The 18,970-nt window shown below is 45.4% G+C and overlaps 1 protein-coding gene across 2 annotated transcripts in view; it reads left to right on the forward strand.

Moving 5' to 3' along the window:
• The first annotated feature begins 5,667 nt into the window (after window positions 1–5,667).
• The window catches only part of LOC310778465 (glycerol kinase-like), a 36,902-nt gene continuing 23,599 nt past the window's right edge, over window positions 5,668–18,970 (forward strand). For both annotated transcript variants that reach the window (XM_083638900.1, XM_083638901.1), the window contains exons 1-5: window positions 5,668–5,828; window positions 10,580–10,653; window positions 14,156–14,262; window positions 16,070–16,147; window positions 18,693–18,772. In XM_083638900.1, coding sequence (XP_083495026.1) covers window positions 5,775–5,828; window positions 10,580–10,653; window positions 14,156–14,262; window positions 16,070–16,147; window positions 18,693–18,772 — 393 coding nt within the window. In that variant the 5' untranslated portion in view covers window positions 5,668–5,774. The remainder of the gene's footprint in view (window positions 5,829–10,579; window positions 10,654–14,155; window positions 14,263–16,069; window positions 16,148–18,692; window positions 18,773–18,970) is intronic.

Here is an 18,970-nt window from a genome sequence, read left to right on the forward strand (position 1 = left end):
ACAGTGCACCTGAACGCAACATGCAAGATATCCGCTGAATAAGTGTCCAATAAATGTTCATGTCATTCTGGCCAATACTTCTGTTATAGCATTTCAGTCTGGAATATGGAATATCTTTCAATAATCTATGATTTAGCTGCTAAATTGTCAAATACCGCCATCTGCTCGCTACCCAGGCACTTATGTATGTACTTAACCTAACTAACTTAACCTAACTATCCGGTGTGCACAACACTGTCAGCCTAAACTCCGGCTGACACCCCAAAAACCTACAATCCGCTACAGAAAAATGTATATTGTTTGTTTATTAACTGGCCCCTCGCCTTCTATCATTTCACGAAAGTGGCAAAGCAAGTTGAATATCCCTGACCTATAGGGAGAAATTTAGTTTGTCATTGTAAACCCACAGCACAGTAATGATGACATGTTCTTCATAGATCTAGCCTTTTAATTTTGTTCTTAAGCTTTCTCAAAGTACACCAAATTCATGCATTTTACTTTAAAATGTTTAAAAAAATCTTGCGGGGGGGCATGCCCCCGCACCCCCCTAGGGGGTCTGCGGTCCCCCACCACAAATTCTCAAAGTCCTGTGGGAAACACTGCTATTCATAACTTTGATACATGGTGCAAAGTTAACTTTTTTGTCCACCGGCCAAATGTCTAGTGAATGTTCAAATGTTAGCAGCCACTCACTGGATTAGCATTGTTTGTTTGTTTTTGGCAGGTGGTGAGTAGAGATGGGAAAAGTACCCACACATGTTCCCTCTCACCTGTAGTGCTATTTATCCATCGATATTGTTTTGTGTTATTTGCCTGAGTTTTGGAGATATCAGACATGTTCGTCGAGTCACCTCACATGTTCGTCGAGTCACCTCACATGTTCGTCGAGTCACCTCACATCTTCGTCGAGTCACCTCACGTCTTCGTCGAGTCACCTCACGTCTTCGTCGAGTCACCTCACGTCTTCGTCGAGTCACCTCACGTCTTCGTCGAGTCACCTCACGTCTTCGTCGAGTCACCTCACGTCTTCGTCGAGTCACCTCACGTCTTCGTCGAGTCACCTCACATCTTCGTCGAGTCACCTCACATCTTCGTCAAATCACCTCACATCTTCGTAGAGTCACCTCACATCTTCGTCGAGTCACCTCACATCTTCGTCAAATCACCTCACATCTTCGTCAAATCACCTCACATCTTCGTCGAATCACCTCACATCTTCGTCGAGTCACCTCACATGTTCGTAGAGTCACCTCACATCTTCGTCGAGTCACCTCACATCTTCGTCGAGTCACCTCACATCTTCGTCGGGCTGCAGACGATCAGGGAGGACCTGCCCAGCAAGAAGAAGGAGCCCCAATTCATCAGCATCAGCAAGAACTACAGATCTGTCATACGGCCACGCAGTATGGAAATCAGGTGTCCATTCTGTGTTGGCCATAGAGAGGATCTGGACTGGAGTCTGTGTGAAGTGCTCTTCATTGATTGCTGCTCCACCTGCTGGACTGGGTGAGGTTGCACATGGCTGACGTGGAGGAGAAGGCCAGGGAGGTGCTGCATAGTGCGAGCCCTGCCCTACCACAGCTGCTGGGATGTGGTGGTGAGTTAGGTGCTGCAAGGCAAGTTGGAAGAGGCCAGACAGAGGTGCTGGTGAAGCAGGCGACCCTGCAGCCCGCTGCCAGGAGCATGTACTGTACAAGCTGATGATGGACAACCTGCTCAGCAAGATGCCCGTATACAACCCCAGAGTTTCAACAGAGCTTGATGTGAAGTGGAGACACTGGCATGAGGAGGTTAACTGCCGTCTGCTGGACAACTCCTTCCCTAGCAACCCCCACCTGGAGCTTATCTGTAAGATCCCAGTGGGGGATGAGGACACTCTGCTGGAGCACAAGGAGTCTCACAATCTACACTTGAACCTGGCTATGACCCAGTCTCATAATCTACACTTGAACCTGGCTATGACCCAGTCTCATAATCTACACTTGAACCTGGCTATGACCCAGTCTCATAATCTACACTTGAACCTGGCTATGACCCAGTCTCATAATCTACACTTGAACCTGGCTATGACCCAGTCTCATAATCTACACTTGAACCTGGCTATGACCCAGTCTCACAATCTACACTTGAACCTGGCTATGACCCAGTCTCATAATCTACACTTGAACCTGGCTATGACCCAGTCTCATAATCTACACTTGAACCTGGCTATGACCCAGTCTCATAATCTACACTTGAACCTGGCTATGACCCAGTCTCATAATCTACACTTGAACCTGGCTATGACCCAGTCTCATAATCTACACTTGAACCTGGCTATGACCCAGTCTCATAATCTACACTTGAACCTGGCTATGACCCAGTCTCACAATCTACACTTGAACCTGGCTATGACCCAGTCTCATAATCTACACTTGAACCTGGCTATGACCCAGTCTCATAATCTACACTTGAACCTGGCTATGACCCAGTCTCATAATCTACACTTGAACCTGGCTATGACCCAGTCTCACAATCTACACTTGAACCTGGCTATGGCTATAGTCAAAGAAGGGACCATGGAAGCATGATGAATGGTCAACAACACCCTCATGAAAGCTCTTCTTTTTTTGCTCTCTTTTTGGAGTACTGTATATATTTTTGGGGAACTGTATATATTTTTGGGGTACTGTATATATTTTTGGAGTACTGTATATATTTTTGGGGAACTGTATATATTTTTGGGGTACTGTGTATATAACGTCAAGTACTGTAATCAAAATGTGTTCTTTGATAATAAACACTTTTCATGGTGTGCAAAAAAAACGTTAAATTAATTAAAGAATGACACAATTATCCATTGTGGTGGGGTCTCATAAATTATATCTTTATATCATTATAGTCTGTCCTACTGTTTAGAAATTAGAACCCAATATGATACCAAACTTTTTTTTACTTAGTAGCCCCAGAAGGCCACCCAAGCAGCAGACAGGTCTACATGGAACTTTTGTTTTAAGGGTTTACATGATTAAGTTCAGTTGTGCAAATCCTTTAGCCTGGGTAAACCCATCCCCCACGTGACCTGCTCTCAGACCTGTTCTCAGTCACTAGTGACTGGGAACTGAGAGAGCAGGTCACGTGGGGGCTGGGTTTACCTAGGCTACAAATCCTTAGCCTGTCTGGACAAATCTGGATGGAAATAAAGTGAATAATTGGTGCTTTGGTGCCTTGCTCAAGGGTTCTATCTTCTGTGATGCCAGTTGCCAAAGGAGGGAAGAGCACCCTTTGACAACTGCCATGACAGAGCCCTTGAGCAAGGCACTAAACCACAAATTGTTCCTGTGGAGCTATTCACTGTCAATCAGTTTCCAGCTGTGAATCTCTTTTCTACATACCCGTACTGTATGCATGTCTCTCTGTATCATTTTCCTCTGACAGTCGGCCTGACATGGATATATATATACTGTGTGTGTGTGTGTGTGTGTGTGTGTGTGATATATATATATATATATATATATATATATATATATATATATATATATATATATATATACATTATATATATATATATAACACACACATGTGTGTGTGTGTGTGTGTGTGTGTGTGTGTGGGTGTGGGTGTGGGTGTGTGTAGATAGATAGATAGGCTACTGTAGATAGAGAGAGCAATAGATAGATGGATGGATGTTCAATTTGTTCTACAATTCTATTACAATTCCAAAATGTTTCAATACACAAACTGTTGGTTTTTAAAGATTTCGTCTTTCGTTGAGATTTATTTTATTTTATGTTCCTGTTCAGCCAATACAGAGAGAAACAGGTCTGATGGTAAATGGCATTCTCCATTAAGGGGTCTCAAATGTGGAACACACTGCCGGAGGAAATAAAACTAAACCTAGAAATTAAGGGTTTTAATAAAAAGGTCAAAGACTGGTTGAAGCTCCACCAGGTCTGTACACACTCCTAACTAAACTGAACATAATTTGAACTGTCTTAACTGTGATATTTGAATTGTTACTGTATTGAAATTTGACCTGAATTTTACTTTTAGTATCTGATCTTTGCCATGTGTCTTTTTATTGTATTTTGCTGTATTTTTGTGTATTATTATTTTTATTTTACAGGAATGTTTGGTTACATCTAGGGGCTGGCATTGCAAACTAGCCCTGGGCTATATATGCTTTGGTACAAAACATCATAGGTTTATTGACATTTTATGTTGTGAACACTATATGTACGTGTGCCTGTCCCTATTCAAATAAACAAATAAATGAAATGAAATAAATCCCTTCATTGCCGTAGTACCTGAAATTATAATGGTACTTCAGTGAATGCAGCTCATAGCAGAATTCCATCTGAAGAGTGTGTGTCACAGTCTGTAATAGTATTACTGTATTGGAAATTGTAATCCCTTACACGACTCATGTCTGGGGAAAGTAATATATTACAGTAATAATATTACGAAGTAATATATTACTACTGCCAAACATGACAGACACAACATGAGGATGTCGTTCAGTCATACCTCACTGGATTGACAGTTCCAGTCTGCCACCACAGCCCAGGAAAGTTCCTGACAAAGCCAAATGAAGCTCTGTGCTATATTTGGCCTTATCCTCACCATGGACTGTACATCCTCACCAGCAGAGGCAGCATCTGACAGTGAGAGGAAGACAGTCAGCGCTGGACCCACGCTGCCTGGCTGCTTGCAGAGAGCGCTGCAACAGCCTCTACTGGCCAGAGCAACAGGTGGCATGGTCTCTGTGTGTGTGTGTGAGTGTGTGTGCGCGTGTGTGTGTGTGTGAGAGAGAGAGAGAGAGAGAGAGAGAGAGAGAATAGAAGTATCTGTGTGACTGAGAAATAATCTATTCAGTGTGTGTGTGTGTGTGTGTGTGTGTGTGTGTGGGTGTGTGTGTGTGAGAGAGAGAGAGTGAGAGAGATAGAGAGATAGACACACTGAAAGAATGCAAGCAAGACCCGTGTGTTGCTTTTTCAGCCTGATCCATTCATTATAAGGCCTCATTATAAACAGAAACACTGGAGCAGCCATTCAGCCTGCCTGACCTACTGTCCTCCTCTCCACTCCCCTTGGAGCCTTTTGTTTAGTCTGGGCACCTTCCACCCCGCTTTTTGTCATGGGGGCGTAAACCCCGGACCCAGAATTAACACCGGATGGCAATGCGCCTAACAACGTCTTTGTTGCCGTTAGCTTGACGCGGTGATGTTACCTAAACTAGAGTCTGATCAAAACTAAGCTAGCGTTACATAAAACAAAACGTTTATGCAATATGGCATCTCCGCCACCACCGCCTGACACACCGGTCAAAACGGTGAAAGAGGATTCTGATACTTGGGTCAAATTGTCAAGTTAACGTGAAAGTTGACGAGCTAGAAACGCTGCCATCCGGTCTAGGGCGGGCTCTAGGCGGGAACCAGTAGGGTGACAAAATCAATTGTGGGCGGGAGCCAGGCTCTTTCTCGCCGAGAAGAGCCTGGTGACGCGAGGTTACCTTTTGTTTTGGTCGTGCCCCCGAACCTGATTGGACAGAACGCAGCCAACGCCTTCCGAGGACTAGCCAATCGGGAGGCGTTCCTTCTCCACTGACCGGTTCCGGTGCCGCCTCTTTTACACACGGTTTTCACGCCTCTCACGAGGAGTCGAGGCTGGTGTCAAACCGTACCGGTGGCATTCATCCATCTAGCCACTAGTAGCCAGACAGCCGCCCCGGGAGCAGCCAGGCAGCGACGGACGTATCTTTGACTCTTTTAACGGCAAAGGAAAAGCACACCGCGATGGATCCACTGGTCGCTGCCGTGGACCAGGGCACCAGCTCCACGAGGTTTCTGGTGAGTGATGTTGTGATGCAGCCGGCTAGCCTAGCAGCTAGCTAACGTTACGCTACGCCGTTCATGTTATAACGTCTTCGAACATTCCCTTCCCTCTGCATTTCTCCACGCTTTCAACGAGAATGTAACCTGTTTAATATTATTTGAGTGCATCCGCCCCATTCTTTCATCCCCCCTTTGATGCTTTTTATCTTAACCTTTTGATTGAAAATGCCACAGTAGTAGGAGTGGAAATGATTGCATCAGCCAAAATATCAATACACACCTAATGTCCTAGCGAAGCCGATGCAGTAGTTTTTTTTAAATGTTAAAGCTATATCCGTCTTCTGAAATGTTATTATGATCACATGACACTCAGAATGAATGAAAATGAACCCTTTGCCCCCCAAACCATGCCCTTTCCTCGGTGTGTCCCTACTGGTCAATGAAGCGCACTGCATGTCGAGTGACTGGTATGATAGTCACTATCACATGCAATGTTGTGAAAGCTCTGTTGACCCCAATGTTTGACCCTTTTCAATATAGGGGCAGAGTGCCAACTTGTCGACGTTGAAGCTTCTGTACTGAACAATGAAATCAGTTTCACAAATAAGTCCTGTAATTAGCATGCAAACAGACCTCAAATTTAACTTGAAAGGTTCACGAATGACCGAATGAAACATGGTTCTTCTGAGTCCATCTGTCAACATTTCTGCCAGATATATTCAATTGTTTTTGTCACAATTTCTCAACTGATTCCTCGTAATTTCTTTAGCTAAACTTTGGTCCTCTCTGACTATTCTTTTGGCCCATTTAGGGATTTTGCTTTAGTCTCTTTACTGATCTGTTTACTATGGTTTACTCCAGGACAAGAGAGGAAAATCAACATTTGTCTCCTTGTTTGTTTCCAATGGGTAGTGCTATGAAAGGCTGACCTGTTTAGCGATGCATGCTGATGGAAATTGGACTGCCAAGTAGGTCAGCTGTGAGATTCAGACTTGAACCTGATTGCATGCTTCATTTGGTTGATAATTTGGGACTGTGCTAGAGGTGATCTTTGCCGGGCTTGTGTTTGTATAGCTTACGTGAAGGACAAACGGATGTTTTAGTAAATGTGTGTCTGTGTCACTGTCACAGTTCTGTTGGAGCGGTCTTTGACCCTTGCTGAGGCCCCGGGGCTGGCTTAACCCATTGATTCCTGATGCAGCATTTGTGTGTGTATCCCTTTTAAGACCGCAAACGCGTCTTAAAGGGATACACACACAAATGAGGGATATACATGCAAATGCTGCATCAGGTATCAATGGGTTAAGTGGTCACTTTGATCCAAAGTTACATTTTAACCTGGTAGGTTGTTTTTCTGAGGCCCATCTCGAGAACCAAAAGTGCATGAAGCAAAGACATGTTTCCACTCAGCACTAGGTTGCGGTTAAACCCCAGGCTTAGTTTTTAATCTCCATAAATAGTCTACCTGTGATTCCATGAGTCTTCCCAGTTTCCCACCCAGTCTTTGTTATGTGTTTATTTGGGATCGTCAGAAAGATAACCTTGATTTGTTTTTTAGCCAACTTGAATCTTTGCCAGGCAACACCGTAGTGATCACTGGAGTCGTAGTGATCACTGAGTAGTGATCACTGGAGTCATTGGAGTCATTGTCAGGTAGCCTAGTTGATCCTCTAAGAATCCCGCAGACAACAAAACGTCAACTGTGTGGGATACTTCCACCGTTTACTCACGAGTTGTGGAGGCATTTGCGGAGATCACTCTATGATGGTTTGCTGAACATTTGTTGTTCACCTAAAAACTGAAATCAATTATTTCTTCTTAAATTATTCTGTCTATTTGTTGCTCTCACACTATCAGTCCAAAACATGGCACTTACTACTACATACGTACATGTACTTACATGCCAGTGTGTGGACTCTATTTTTTATTACATATTTTTTGGCCCCAGCGCCACCAAAGCTGGGTGTCCCTGGATGTATAGCTACACAGAGCAGCTTTGTATGTTGGCAGCAGGAGGAGACGACTGTTTGCATTTTGATCAATTTACCCAGAAATCAAATAAGGTGACGTCGCGTCGGCAATCTGTGTGTCGTCCTGCGTTTCCATTGGTCACATCCTCTCCGTGTGGAGAGGTGTCCATCCTCCATACCCGACGACAGACCTTCCTTTGGCCAGAAGGGGGTAATCTGTAGACTAGAGTTTCAGTTAGGGGGAGATGATCTGTTGTAGCCCCACATTGTATTCTGGGCTAAGATGTGTGTAAAAAATAACGTTTTTATTTTTACATACAAATCTTGCTTAGCAGCGTGAAGTTATTGCGTGATGAAGATCTCGCCAAAACCCAGAAGTGACATAGAGTGCAAGTGACTCAAAATGACACCATCAGACAGTCACACAAGTCTCAATGAATCACTGAATCACAATGAAGCCTCTCCCATGCCCCATGCCTAATCCTAACCCAGACCCTAACCTCGTCCTCTCCCACCCCCTAACCCTAACCTCTCCCACCCCTCATGCCTAAACCTAACCTCTCCCACCCCCCATGCCTAAACCTAACCTCTCCCACCCCTAACCCTAAACCTAACCTCTCCCACCCCCCATGCCTAAACCTAACCTCTCCCACCCCTAACCCTAACCTAACCTCTCCCACCCCCCATGCCTAAACCTAACCTCTCCCACCCCTAACCCTAAACCTAACCTCTCCCACCCCTAACCCTAAACCTAACCTCTCCCACCCCCCATGCCTAAACCTAACCTCTCCCACCTCTAACCCTAAACCTAACCTCTCCCACCTCCCATGCCTAAACCTAACCTCTCCCACCCCCCATGCCTAAACCTAACCTCTCCCACCCCCCATGCCTAAACCTAACCTCTCCCACCCCCCATGCCTAAACCTAAGGACACAGGGGTCCAAGCAGACCCTCCCTATGCCTGCAGAGGTTGGCAGGGTGGTCGAGAGAAGAGCCAATGGAGAATCCTATCCATAAAAAATTAGGTTTTGGAAGTAATCTGTACAACCCCTGAATCCTATCCATTAAATGGGGTTTTGCAAGTCATCTCTACAACCCCAGGGAACCTGTGTTGTAGAGATTGTGCAACTCCACCCCATCGAATGGGGACATTTTGAAACAATTCCTTTCCATTGAGTGAGGTGATTCATAGCAGATCAGGTGCAAATTGACTGGCCTCGTCAGAGTCACACGCTCTTGTTCTGTTGTGACTGGGTGGAGTGGCCCGGCGTCTCAACTGTGAGGCTGCTGTGACCTGAACTGAATGTTAACACTCTTCTGTCATGGCGATGTCAAAGGGTTCACTCTCTCCTGCGTGCGTCTTTGGCCAATCTCCATGGCCGTCTTTTTATAAGATACGTCCTGTGACCTGTATCAAGTTCAAGGATGGAACAAGAACAAACGGCGCTTGTGGGTCATGTGTCCCTCAAGGTTAGTGCGCCGCAGTTTCCTAACTGGGTTACACACGTCTGCATGGTTTCAGTGTGGCAATCGTCTCGTCTGAGTAGTGTCTCTGCAGCTGAAGGACAGGCCTATCTCTCTCCCTGTCCCCCTCTCTGTGTAGTGTCTCTGCAGCTGAAGGACAGGCCTATCTCTCTCCCTGTCCCCTCTCTGTGTTGTGTCTCTGCAGCTGAATGACAGGCCTATCTCTCTCCCTGTCCCCCTCTCTGTGTAGTGTCTCTGCAGCTGAAGGACAGGCCTATCTCTCTCCCTGTCCCCTCTCTGTGTAGTGTCTCTGCAGCTGAAGGACAGGCCTATCTCTCTCCCCGTCCCCTCTCTGTGTAGTGTCTCTGCAGCTGAAGGACAGGCCTATCTCTCTCCCCGTCCCCTCTCTGTGTAGTGTGTCTGCAGCTGAAGGACAGGCCTATCTCTCTCCCTGTCCCCTCTCTGTGTAGTGTCTCTGCAGCTGAAGGACAGGCCTATCTCTCTCCCTGTCCCCTCTCTGTGTAGTGTCTCTGCAGCTGAAGGACAGGCCTATCTCTCTCCCTGTCCCCTCTCTGTGTAGTGTCTCTGCAGCTGAAGGACAGGCCTATCTCTCTCCCTGTCCCCCTCTCTGTGTAGTGTCTCTGCAGCTGAAGGACAGGCCTATCTCTCTCCCTGTCCCCCTCTCTGTGTAGTGTCTCTGCAGCTGAAGGACAGGCCTATCTCTCTCCCTGTCCCCTCTCTGTGTAGTGTCTCTGCAGCTGAAGGACAGGCCTATCTCTCTCCCTGCCCCCCTCTCTGTGTAGTGTCTCTGCAGCTGAAGGACAGGCCTATCTCTCTCCCTGTCCCCTCTCTGTGTAGTGTCTCTGCAGCTGAAGGACAGGCCTATCTCTCCCCCTGTCCCCTCTCTGTGTAGTGTCTCTGCAGCTGAAGGACAGGCCTATCTCTCTCCCTGTCCCCCTCTCTGTGTAGTGTCTCTGCAGCTGAAGGACAGGCCTATCTCTCTCCCTGTCCCCTCTCTGTGTTGTGTCTCTGCAGCTGAAGGACAGGCCTATCTCTCTCCCCGTCCCCCTCTCTGTGTAGTGTCTCTGCAGCTGAAGGACAGGCCTATCTCTCTCCCCGTCCCCTCTCTGTGTTGATGACTGGAGAGCAGGTGGATAATGCTCATTGCTCAGTCCAGGTTAATCCTCTTGGCTGATTACTAGTAGAGACACTGACTTCAGTGGGACTGTGTGTAGGCTTACACTAGTATGGTGCTGCTAGCCTGCTACTACATCCTAATTCCCTTCTTACGTTTCATTTCTATTCTTCTGGCTTCTTCTGGACTCTCCACAGGTGTTCAATGCCAAAACAGCCAAAGTGATCAGTCACCACCAAGTGGAGATCAACCAGAGGTTCCCCAAGGAGGGGTGAGTTCACTAAGGCCTCTGTGACACACACACACGGAACACTTTAAACCCCCGACTCCAAATCCCCCTCCTGTATCCCTCCCTGATTGTCCTGATGATGGATAAATACTTGCTTTCTTATTTGGAAATTCATTATTACTCCACACACGTCCCCAAAAAAAAGAATTAGGGGTGCACCGATCGATCTGCACGCAATCTGTATCGGCCGATTTGGACCTCAAATATGTGATCTGCTGTTTCCGATATTCCTTTAATTTTGCCGATCGCATAGCCGATCATGCTGCACGTGAGAAACATGAGGCAGCCCATTTTCATGTCTTCAATGTCTATCGTTTAACTTTCATATTGTGCTCTAACGTTTATATCATTGTGTTGCAAAGCACACGCTTTGCTTTCATCAGTGTACTCACCTCCATGCACACACCGCACCAGACTGTCAACACACCTCTTGCGTCTTTGAATCACACAAATCAGCTGGTGATTAGAGCAGACTCAGCGGAGAGAAGTTATCTCCAGTCCTCCCGCCTACCGAGGCATTTGCATGCTGTTAAATCCGTGTGTATTAAAGTCCCAGATTAACGTGGTAGTCGGGGTAGTGCACGCGCACACACAGACAATTTCCACGCAAGCATTGATGTTCCCGCGGGCACTTTGAAGGAAGCGAAAGTGTGCTGCTATGTGGATGTGCGCTCCATTCAGACGGATGCGCTAATTAATGCCACTACTCAGATGGAGTTTAGCTCGTGTGTAGCTTGTGATTCTGTTGTTTCTCCCGTCATGTAACCCTGTCACCATTATGTAGATCGCACTCATAGTGCTGCTAATTATAACACTGTAACTCGGCCTCGATGGGCGGGTCGTTTTGATGTTCGTTCGATGCGGATCCCAATGTATGACGGTTATTGTGCATAACCCCGGTTCTATGAGTGGGAGCTCTTTGGCTTTAGTCATGGTTCAAGACTGGTGTTTAAGAGTAACTGACTTACAGTTTACCTAATTATCATTTATATATTATTAGTTGTTAATTATCACTATAATTGGCCTATATAACAGCAAGCTTGGTTACTGACCTGTTTGTATATTTTATTGCCTCCTTTTTCCAGACCACACACAATCCTACTATTCCTGTCATAATGCTGTAAAAAGCCTATACTGCTGTACTGTACTGAAGAGAACTGACAACTAAACGGTTGAACTCCCATCTGTCTCATGTTGGCAGTTTCCTTTAGCCTACAAAATATAAAATAAATATATATATATATATCGGTGATCGGTAATCGGTAATCGGTGATCGGTCGATGATCGGTTGGGCAGATATTTCTCATAGGTAATCGGCAATCGGTGATCGGTGGCAAAAAACGTGATCGGTGCACCCCTAAAAAGAATCACTGTTGTGAAATGGCGGCAGGCTAAATTTGATTCCAAAAAGTTGGTCTTGGTCATTCGGAGTCTGGAAACCCCACACTGCAGCACACGACACGCGTCCTCAAAACCACCACTGTAGTTCACAGAAAAGAAATGTGTTACAAATGATGTAAAAAAAAAAAGCCTTGCGTGGTGTGTTAAATGGCTTACTGACAGGTTACAATTTAACCGCTTTTTAGATCATTCACTCATTTAATTTGATTGTGAACGGGATTGAGTGCGAGGTCCAGCTCTTCATTTAGGTTACGCACACCAGGAGAAAGGGCATGGTTGGTGTATGATTGATTATCATTTTGTGTCTAAAAGGCAGGGGTAAACACAGGTGCAATCAACTCACTAATTAGGGAAGTTGGAAAGGTGGAATTTGGAAAACCGAATTAATGTTTTGGTGCACCTGTGTTACTCCCTGCCGTTTAGACACAAAATGGCTACTGTGAAAAAGGCCTATTCTGATGTGACTGTCTACTCCACTACAAAGTATGAGAGGCTAGTTGATTTGGCAAAGGTTATATTGTTGCAGCCCAAATCAAAGACTGTCATTGGCTGTTTTGGGGAAATAAAATGGACTAGCTGTATATCTACACCATTTTCACCAGCAAGCATTATATTTCTAGTTTTTAAAGACACTAGATAGTTTCTAAATCAGTGATTTCTCCTCTTGACATATGGCTTTGAAAGCTCCTGGTGATAATTTAGGCTGTTTTTCACAAGGGAATTTCGGCGAGGGGGCGGGGCTGTTATTTACACACATTCCCAGAAAGACGGTATGCATGTGATGTCACAGAGGCAGAGGTCACTGTGGGGTCACGCCCACTGAGTCACAGCAAGACTGAGCTTGAATGCAGTAATCAGCCTAGATAACTGACACCTGCTGCTCAGGGAGGAACTTGACACTCATTTTGACACTCATTCCCGATTGAGGGGGCGTGTTCCAGTGGGTGTGCATACCCTCTATTGGTTCAAATTTCAAGAATCGATTCGATTCCGATTCACAAGGTTCCCGAATCGATTAATCCCGATTCCATTCGATTCGATTCCGATTTGATTCATTTCAATATCGATTTGGTTAGGATACTAAAACATGTTTTTGAGCTGTAACCTGAATTACATGAATGTCCAGTTATGTAACACAGGGGTTCCCAACCTTTTTTGTGCCAAGGACCGGTAGATACATGGGGAAAAAAAGTTGCGGACCGGTGATCAATTTGAATGGTTTTAGTTACACATATATTTACTCACCAGGTGGTGACAAAGGGTAAATAACAGCCTTTTCATCTGTCAATAAAGACACTTTCACAATTATGCACAGTGATTTGATTTCAGCCTATATACGGTAATTTCGAAAAGTAGATATTAATGATCAAACATTTCCATTTATGTAGCCTACAGTATTTATGTTTTTGTTTCAACTACAAACATAAATAAACGTCAACTTGAAACTATGTTTCAACTACCACACACAGCCTATAATATTATAGCCTATGTGTTTATAAAAAAAAAAAAATCGATCTCTGGACATATGAATCGATATCAAAGGATTAAAATAAAAATCGATTTAAAATCGGAGAATCGATTTTTTTTAACCCACCCCTAATCATAAGTGTTTCCTCTGTATGGTGTCCTAGGAAGACACTTAGGCCGCTAACCCCCCAGCATGTAGCCACTAAGAGGCTGTCGTCTGTTAGGCAAACAGATAGCACGAGCTACAAACAGCAGCAATAATGTTCTCAATGTTGTCTTCATTTACCCACATCACATTTCGGTCTTTTTTTATTACTAGGGATCTCGCGCGCTACGGAGGTAAGCCGGAGGTAACACGAGGATGCGAACCTGCGACCCTCGTGTTGGTAGGCAGGGAATGTACCGCTACACTACCCGGCCGCCCCACATTTCTGTCATTTTTTTTAGATGTGTTTGTGTCTGTGAATATGTGTGCAGATTTGCATGTTTATGCATTTGTGTGTGTGTGTGTGTGTGTGTGTGTGTGTGTGTGTGTGTGTGTGTGTGTGTGTGTGTGTGTGTGTGTGTGTGTGTGTGTGTGTGTGTGTGTGTGTGTGTGTGTGTGTGTGTCACTCAGCTGGGTGGAGGAGGACCCCAGGGAGATAATACAGTCGGTCTATGAGTGCATGGAGAGGACTTGTGAGAAGCTCGGCCAGCTCAACATCGATATCTCCAACATCAAAGGTGGGTTCCTGTTGGTGCGTGTGCCGATACCCAAAATCCAGTGTTAACCACGCCTTACTGTGGATGGGTACACTCAATACTGGGTGTTCACCACACTTAGCTGGGGGTGAGGATGAGAGTTATTGGGCCGTTCCATTTAAACTGGGAAACGGGAATGTGACGGTTCAAAGGCCATGAGGTCCGACGGTGACGTCACCTGTGCTCCGATTTCTCTGCCGAACTCGGCAAGATGGCCGCTCCGCGCATCCAACAGTAGTTGAATTCGTAGTAAATACTGTTGATTAGCACTTCCGCCTTGTTTGTGTCTCATTAAATCAGCTGTACACACAGTACTGTCTAACTTCTATCTGTTACTGTGGACAATGTTGCTGCAGTGTTTGTATGTGCAAAATAATGTAAATAAATGTGTTGTTATCATTGCTAACAATGTCTAGCCTGGCTAGAGCTAACCCTGGCTGGTTTCCCCACTGTTTAAATGGAACGTCGATGTTACGCTGCTAACGAACCTAGCTCGTACTAATTCCTATTTTCCCCCACTACGGTTAACCCGCCCGTAAACTGGCGCTTCCCTACGCGTGTTTCAACGTGAAAGTAAGACTACTTGGGTGAATGTAATTCTATCTAAGGGGTATCGTGTAAGTTTGCCTCACCCAAGTCTCGTCCTTGACGTTGGTGTTGTTCTCTTGGCGACCAGCTCGCGCTTGAGCCAGACGAGCCCTCTATAGCTGCGTCGTCTGGTCAACTCGGCCAGCCCGCTCTCAGGATGGAAGTTCAGGGGTTTGGGGAAAAGTGCATTACTCGTGGTCCATGTGGGTGGTAGGGATGGGCATCGAATTTCGAATTTTCGAATAATCGTTGTTATTATCAAGGTCGACTTTTATTATTGAAAGTCCAAATTCGAAAAAAAAAAAAAATCTTTTTTTTTGTGAGTGAAATGTTGCATTGTCTCCCCTGATTCTAAGTATAGTCGAATCGCTTGGTTTGAGCAAGTAAAACAATTTTTATAAGCATTTTAAGCAAGGTTTATGGAAAAATGAATGGCGGATGAAATCCCATGAAGAGGGAGAGGGGGTGACTTTGGCACCCCTTTGGCACTCAGACCTGAGCCTACTAAATATTTAATGAACCACTCATGATTGTCAAAACTGTTTTTTATTTTCGAAAATGTCAATGTCATGTAACATGTTCTTTACTTCAGTGGTGCAATGCTTGTTTGAGCTAAAAATCCACAACAGAAGCTTTTTCTATTAATTAATAAAGCCTTAGACTTAGAATCAGGGGAGACAATGCAACATTTCACTCACAATTATTATTATTATTATTTTTTTTTTTTACATTATTATTTTTTTTTTTTTTCGAATTTCGATTAAAAGTCGACTTTGGCCAGCGAATTTCGAATAGTGTTTTTGCTAGAAATGCCCATCCCTAGTGGGTGGTTGGAAAAATAGTCCCTGTTTGTCTCTAGAGTCCGCCTTTAGCGTCCTCGCTCGTCGCGGTGTGCTCGCAACTCCAAACGCCACCGAGAGCGCGGCCCAGCTGCAACCCGTTAATGAATCAAACCAACACTCCACCCCTTTGTGTGACGTCAGTCTTTCCCTCTCACCACTCTACACTTATTCTAAAGGAACCACCTACCTACTGCTATAATGCTCGATCGTAACAGTCGACAACTCGGCCGTGACGTCACTCGACCGTGAAGTCCTTCGCTCATGGTTTGAATGGAATGCAATGCACGATAACCACAGCTAACTGAGAGGGGCGGATGGTCCGGGAGTTTTGTTGACATCTGTGCGGTTTATTTTCTCAGCGTTGGGAGTGACCAACCAGAGAGAGACCACCCTGGTCTGGGACAAAGAGACCGGAGAGCCACTCTACAACGCCATCGGTGAGTGAAAGGCGTCTCCACAGTGCATGTCTGAACGAATGGGCATGGAGCTCAACAGTCACGTGACGTCCATCGTGACATCACCTTGGGTTCCGGGAAGAGAATGATGTCACCATTCGTTTGTCTCCAATACTTTTAGAAAAATCCTAATCTAAAGAGTTTTAAGCCTGGAACCAAGCCAACCGGCCAGCTTGAGAATCATGGCCATAAAACCTTTGATTCAGTTCAGAGTTGAACAAAAGAAAACATTGAAAAACAGACAAAAGTGCTGTGTACAAGACTGTAGTAGTAATGATAATAATAATAATAATAATTGATTGGATTTATATAGCGCCTTTCTAGACACTCAAAGTGCTTCACATATCAGGGGAGGGAACTCAACTCATCCACCACTGATGCGTAGCACCCACCTGGGTGATGTGTAGCACCCACCTGGGTGATGCACGGCAGCCAGTTTGCGCCAGAACGCTCACCCCACCACCATCAGCATCACGGTGGAGAGTTGAGGACTGAATGAGCCAATTAAGTAACGAGGGATGATTAGGTGGCCATAATTGAAGGAAGGCCTGTTTTGTGAATTTAGCCCGGGCACCGCGGTGGGGTTACACCCCTACTCTTATGAAGAGTGCCGATGGGATCTCTAATGACCACAGAGAGTCAGGACCTCGGTTTAACGTCTCATCTGAAGGACGGTGCTCACTCACAGGACAGAGTCCCTGTCTCTGCCCTGTGGCATTGGGGAGATTATTCATCAGATCAGACAATTCGGACCAGAGGGCAAGAGCACCTCCTACTGGTCCTCCAACACCACTTCCAGCACCAGTCTCCCATCCAAGGAGTATCCTAGACTGTGTACGTATTATATCGTAAGAGTGAAGAGACTACTCGTCCCATAATCCATTCCGGCATTTCCGGCCAATCAGATTAGCGGATGGTTGAGGGACAGAGCATTTCAGCCAATGGGAGAGCACTATGAGCGGCAGTGGGCGGGACCGGCGGTCTTTAACGGCCACCATTAGACTATTAGCTCAATGGCTAACGTTATTGTAGATAGACGCATTTACCGTGCATTAATGTGAACAAACCGGGTAACGGATTTCAAAACGGGTGCTGGCGTTTTGAAAGCAGCTATTGACTAATAGTTTCGATAATATGCTTTCGGTCACTCAGTGGCGGTTTGAGCCCTTTACTCAGCAAGCTGTCACCTACGTTCGTAGTAGCCTAGCCAGAGATATTTCAATAGTGCCCCAGCACCCAGTGTGCTCCACCAATCACAGACAATCATACAGCGAGCTCCACCAATCAAACACGTCGATATTACACTTTAGAATTGAGGGTAGTGTAGTAGTTCTCCACGACATCAAATCAAAAATGTAAAATATATATATATATATATATATATATATATTTAAGCAATATATCACGAGAGCAAGTGTGTTGTGGTGAATATATCCCCCTGATCAGTTGTTATCCCACGAGGCCGCAGGCCGAGTGGGATAACAACTGATCAGGGGGATATATTCCACAACACACGCTGCTCGAGTGCTATATTGCTTTTATAAAAGGGTTCCAAGTATAATAATATAATAATAATAATAACACTATAAGTCCGACTGGCATGGTATTCTGAGAGTCAGTTGAAACACTACTGTAAGGCGGGACCTCTAGCAAGAAGATAGACCTGCGGTTGATTTGATTGGATCGTTCTGGAGACTGAAGTTGACATTGGCCAATCCTGGCGCTTGGCTGAGAGCTTTCTGGAAACCCAGGCAGCTCGAGCGCAGCGTTGCATTCTCAGGGCTTGCCCGACACCAACTAACGTTACGGGGTTAAATGCGGGGTTAAATGCGGAGTTAACAGCCTTTCTTTTGCAAAGAAGACATTAGCCCGCATCTATTCTTGTACAAAACATCATTTTCTGCGAAGTATTAGTAAAGTTATAAGCGAAGATCGATTCACAAGGATCTGACAGCTGACCGAGCTGACCGAGCTGACCGAGTTCAATAACCCATGGCCATGGGTTATTGAACTCGGTTCCAGTAACCGATACCAACCAATAACCCATGGCCATGGGTTATTGGTTGCCATGGCAACTCTCTTACTAAAAGGCAGCGCTGCGCTCGAGCCAAACAGCTTTCTCCTGATCTGCTGTATGGAGGGTCACTAGTCCTTCAAGTCTTTGTACAATGAGTCATTATGGACGCATGATGGCGCAACTCTCGTACTAAAAGTACCTCAAAAACAAAATGGCGGAGACACGGCCAATTGTGTCTGTAGGAAGTCAGTATTGAAGTACTGTAGTAAGTCGTTCAGTACTGTAGTATTAAGACGTTCACTACTGTAGTATTAAGACGTTCAGTACTGTATTATTAAGACGTTCAGTACTGTAGTATTAAGACGTTCACTACTGTAGTATTAAGACGTTCACTACTGTAGTATTAAGTCATTCAGTACTGTAGTATTAAGCCGTTCGTTTGAAGTACCCATGCTAATCTAGGTACTCTATGTTCTTGTGTAACCCCTCCCCCCTCTGCTGTGTCTGTAGTTTGGCTGGACCTGCGAACTCAGTCAACGGTGGAAAGGCTCATCAACAAAAGCCCAGGCAGAAACAAGAACCACCTGAAGGTGAGAAGAAGATGCTGGGCATGGAAGCCCCTGCTGCCACAGTAGCTCTACCTACATGGTGGAGGTGACAGTAGCTCTACCTACATGGTGGAAGTGACAGTAGCTCTACCTACATGGTGGAAGTGACAGTAGCTCTACCTACATGGTGGAGGTGACAGTAGCTCTACCTACATGGTGGAAGTGACAGTAGCTCTACCT

Source organism: Poromitra crassiceps (genome assembly GCF_964638095.1).
Source record: "Poromitra crassiceps genome assembly, chromosome: 6".
NCBI lineage: Eukaryota > Metazoa > Chordata > Actinopteri > Beryciformes > Melamphaidae > Poromitra > Poromitra crassiceps.